The sequence below is a fragment of the Canis lupus genome, chromosome X (genome assembly GCF_011100685.1).
Source record: "Canis lupus familiaris isolate Mischka breed German Shepherd chromosome X, alternate assembly UU_Cfam_GSD_1.0, whole genome shotgun sequence".
In the NCBI taxonomy this organism is placed as follows: Eukaryota; Metazoa; Chordata; class Mammalia; order Carnivora; family Canidae; genus Canis; species Canis lupus.
The window spans coordinates 105,777,514-105,782,737 of record NC_049260.1 but is presented as its reverse complement, the minus strand read 5'-3'; the positions used below and the strand labels follow the sequence as shown (position 1 = coordinate 105,782,737).

The following is a 5,224-nucleotide window of genomic DNA, read 5'->3' as shown; positions in this document are numbered from 1 at the left end:
AATGAGCTTGGTATACTCAACACACTACATGTGCAGAAAGTGTAGCTGAGGGCTTCTATAGGACAGAAATGGAGGACCAGCAGCTCTATGAGACAAGGAGCAAGAAACAAATATGTAACACTATCATAAATGTTCACAGGACACACAAAGGGTATCCAAATGACACCTCAAAGACCAACTCAGGTCCTAGAGAAAGAAAACATTCGACACTGGCCTCTAGGAAAGATGAGCAGATACATCAAAGACCGTGCATGATTCCGAGGCATGAAAATAAAATGCTTTCCCGCACTAACATCCAGACAGACACAAAGACCAGGTCATCGTGTGTCCAGAGTCCTCTGTGAACCTGACACAAGATCAGCACCCAATCCGCAGGTCCTACGGTTCCCTTAATAATCCATTCTTGCATCAAATAAAAAACTGACAAAAACGTTTAGATCTTTCATCTTTTGGGGGCGAAATTTAGTCTTAAATTTAGGATTTTATAATTTCTTTAAGCAAGCAAAACTACTAAAATGCAGTAGCCTGAAGAGGACACACCTACTTCATTACAGAGATGCTGCCACATATCTTCTGATTAAAACAAACAAACAAACAAACAAACAAAAAACTAAGATGAGTTTCTCTCCAGGATTCCTGCCTGCTCCTTAGTTTGGAGTTCTTCTAGCTTCTTCTTATAGCGGCTCATGAAGGAATCATCCGGTTCAATCCCTGTGTTCTTCAAATGTTCCATGATCTTTTCCAGCCTGAGTACTGATCGGGCTCCCTCAGTCTTCCTTGTGCTCAGGTACAGAGTGAACTCCTGGAAATCCAGGAGCTTACAGGTGTCCACAGAGCAGATATTCCTGATACCACTAGTTCTATCCAAATGAGGAAAAAACACCAGTCCTGACAACTTTTCCAGATCCTGAAGGCTCACTTGGAATTCATTTAACTGGGGTTGGAAGCCAATGGCTTCATTGGGCACCACGAAGGCCCCTATAGTGCCAGTGGTTCAGCAGACACCGGGCTTCTGCGAGCCAGGATCACTTTATAAAGGTGCGAGGGGACTGCCACATTGTCCTCACCAATCACCTGGTAACTAACTGTATTCTTTCCATCACTTCCAGTGACGTAAGGTCAACGGTCCAGATACTATCCAGACATCTTCAAACCTCTCTGTCAGTTCTCGACAGTACATTTCTATTCTGTTCCAATATCCAGCATTATTATCAAAATTCTGAGGCACAATATTAGAAAGGTAAAAAGTTTCAGCCATGGCTTTAGATGAAAATTTGTTATTTCCTGCTGGAGCCATGTGTCCTCGTGACCACCCGCTCCCAATATAATCTTCATTGAAGGCACTGAACGTTGGTGGGATGTTGGGATCAGGCTTGAACTTACAATGTTTTCTGTTGGCATCTCCCATTATCCTGCTTTTGGATATATGTTCAAGAACCCATCTGGGCACCCGCTTTGACTGATCATAAGACAAGGCATGATTAGTGTAATGCCTAGTCTCTGTTCCAGTTAAAGTGACTCCAGATTGTTCCAAGAGAGACTTTTCTGCAGAACCCCAGTAGTTCTCTTGCTAGATGCGAAGTATCAGAAGGAGCAAGTAAAATCGTCGGGCTCCCTCACTGTGGTGCCGCCTCAGCGCTCTGCCTCTCCAGCAACTGCACGGCCGCGAACCAGCCTCTGAGGTGGGAAGCAAAAGTTTTGGCAGCCATCTTCCCGGAGCACCTCAAAGAGCAATCTTAATCCTTTTTTTTTTTTTTTTTTTTTTTTTAAAGATTTTGTTAGAGAGAGAGGCAGAGACGCAGACAGAGGGAGAAGCAGGCTCCATGCAGGAAGCTCGATGTGGAGATCCCGGGTTTCCAGGATCATGCCCTGGGCTGAAGGCAGGTGCTAAACTCCTGAGCCACCCAGGGATCCCCCAGCAATCTTAATCCTACCTATAAATCCCACTCTTAGGCCATTATACCCTAGGAAGAACTTGCACCTGTGCTCCAAAAACATGTAAATGAGTACTTATAGTAGCAAACTGCCCCAAACTGAAAATGACCCAAATGTCCATCAATAGTAGAATGGATGAATAAATGGCATATTCATAAAATGGAACACGGACAGCAAAAAGAATGATCCACAAGTACACACAAAATCACAAATTAATCTGAAAAACAATGTTGAATAAAGTAAATCTGAGAACACATGCAGTATAATTCCATTTTTGTAGAGTTCAAAACCAGGCAAAACTAAGTAATACCATTTTGGTTGAAGATAAACGCATATGTGACAAAAACTATAGAGATAAGCAAAGAATAAGTAACACAAAATTCAGGAGAGTTTTCAGAATCTTGGAGGTGGAGAGGAAGTGTTAGGCTGAGGAGGGGCTTGGAAGGCTTTAAGGGCCTTGTTTCTTAAGCTGGATGGTGGGTCATAGATTTTCATATCATTCTTATTCTTTTCTTTTTATCATATCAGCCTTTTAATTTAAAAATTTTTTATTGGAGTTTGATTTGCCAACATATAGTATAACCCTCAGTGCTCATCACATCAAGTGCCTCCTCAGTGCCCGTCACCCAGTCACCCCATCCCCCCACCCACCTCCCCTTCCACTACCCCTTGTTAGTCTCCCAAAGTTAGGAGTCTCTCATGTTCTGTTGGCCCTCTCTGATTTTTCCCACTCATTTTCTCTCCTTTCCCCTTTAGTTCCTTTCACTATTTTTTTATATTCCCCAAATGAATGAGCCATATAAGGTTTGTCCTTCTCCAATTGACTTACTTCACTCAGCATAATACCCTCCAGTTCTATCCACGTAGAAGCAAATGGTGGGTATTTGTTGTTTCTAATGGCTGAGTAATATTCTACTGTATTTCATGTTGTACTACAAAGCTGTGACCATCAAGACACTGGTACTGGCACAAAAACAGACACACAGACCAATGGAACAGAATAGAGAACCCAGAAATGGGCCCTCAACTCTATGGTCAACTAATATTCAACAAAGCAGGAAAGACTCTCCACTGGGAAAAGGACAATCTCTTTAATAAGTGGTGCTGGGAAAACTGGACCGCCATATGCAGGAGAATGAAACGAGACCATTCTCTTACACCATACCCAAAGATAAACTCAAAATGGATGAAAGATGTAAATGTGAGACAAGAATCCATCAAAATCCTAGAGGGGAACACAGGCAATACCCTTTTTGAACTTGGCCACAGCAACTTCTTGCATTATTATTCTTTAAACTGTGTACCTGCATTAAGTACACTATTATATCTACAATATAATTTACAATTTTTAAAGTTTTTTTTTCAAAAGGTAATATTATTTATATGTTCTTTGAGATGAGAGGATGGCCCTTCCTTTAGCTAGATAGCTCTTTTCAAAACTCACTTCAAACCTCCTTTTGGAAGCCACCTCTGATTCCCCAGGTTGATTTAATATGGAAAATTTCAAACATACACAAAAGTAAGGAAAATAATATAATGAACCACCATGTAATCATCCCTGAGCTTCAACAATTATCCATAGCCAATTGTCATGTTTCTTCTATACCCTGACACATTCTTCTCCCCATACTGGATAATTTGAAAACAAATCTCAGCCATCCTATTACTTCATGTGTATATACTTGGTAAGATTCCCTAAAATATAAGGACCTTTTAAAAAAGGGTACTACCCAAATACCATTATCCACTTAAAAAATTTGATAGTCTCCTTAATATCAAATATCCAGGTAGTGTTCAATTTTCCCTGTCCTATAGCTTTTTTTTTTTTTTTTTTTTTTTTTTTTAGAGACAGAGAGGATGAGAGGGAGAGGGAGAGAGTGAGAGAGAATGTGCTAGTTGGGGGGAGAGGCAGAGGGAGAGAGAGAACCCCAAGCAGGCTCCACGTCCAGTGCAGAGCCCGACCTGGGGCTCAATCTCATGACCCAGAGATCATGACCTGAGCTGAAATCAAGAGTCATACACTTAACCGACTGAGTCACCCAGGTGCCCCTCCTATAGCTTTTGATTTGTTCAAATCATGACCTAAACAAATTTCACACTGTTGGTTATGCTCTTTAAATCTCTTTGAATCTAAGTTTCACCCTTCCTCTTTTTTTTTTCCTGTGATTTATTTAAAAAACTTTTTTTTATTGGAGTTCAATTTGCCAACATATAGCATAACACCCAGTGCTCATCCTGCCAAGCGCCCCCCTCAAGTGTCCATCACCCAGTCACCCCAGCCCCCCGCCTACTTCCCTTTCCACTACCCCTTGTTGGTTTCCCAGAGTTAGGTGTCTCTCATGTTTTGTCTCCCTCTCTGATATTTCCCACTCATTTTCTCTCTCCTTTCCCCTTATTCCCTTTCACTGTTTTTTATATTCCCCAAATGAATGAGACCATATAATGTTTGTCCTTCTCCGATTGACTTATTTCACTCAGCCTAATACCCTCCAGTTCCATCCACGTTGAAGCAAATGGTGGGTGTTTGTCGTTTCTAATGGCTGAGGAATATTCCATTGTATACATAGACCACAGCTTCTTTAACCTGTGATTTATTTGCTGAAGAAACCAGATCTGATCAATTTCCTACATTCTGGATTTCTAGCTTTTACAGCTGTCCTCTGCTCATTTCACAAACCAGTCTGTCTTTCCTTTCCCCACCATTTTCTATTTCCATCTGTACATTTTTTTTGGAGAGTAGACAGAAAGGCTGCCCAGAGTATAAAATGAAGGGGTGGGGAGTAACCCCTGTGCAGCTCTCTACCCTAGGACTCCCTGTACTTGACTGGAATCAATGAGTGTCTGTTTCCCTTCAACACACCTCTTGGGGGATCAATACTGTATCTTACTTGTTTTTTTTTTTTAATGTTTTATTTATTTATTTAATTTTTATTTATTTGTGATAGTCACACAGAGAGAGAGAGAGGGGCAGAGACACAGACAGAGGGAGAAGCAGGCTCCATGCACCGGGAGCCCGATGTGGGATTCGATCCCAGGTCCCCAGGATCGCGCCCTGGGCCAAAGGCAGGCGCCAAACCGCTGCGCCACCCAGGGATCCCTTTACTTGTTTTTTTTTATCCTCTGTGCTTTACACAGAATTTTACATATAGTAGGTGTTAAATAAATGTTTATTGAAAGAATCAGGTTGCTCTTTTCGAACTTTGCAATAAGATTAAGACTTTGTGAAACTTTGATTTCAACCCCCTGGGGTAAGGTATTATGCAAAATTCTTTTGATAGTGACTTTTCTT

General features: G+C 41.4%; 1 protein-coding gene across 1 annotated transcript; it reads right to left on the bottom strand.

The window, feature by feature from the left end:
* Positions 1 to 610: 610 nt before the first annotated feature.
* LOC100686111 (nuclease EXOG, mitochondrial-like) lies at positions 611 to 1,709 on the bottom strand. The gene is given in 4 exon segments (XM_038588841.1): positions 611 to 979; positions 982 to 1,114; positions 1,116 to 1,570; positions 1,629 to 1,709. Coding segments are annotated over 4 exon segments (1,038 nt in total).
* Between the last annotated feature and the right edge of the window lie 3,515 nt (positions 1,710 to 5,224).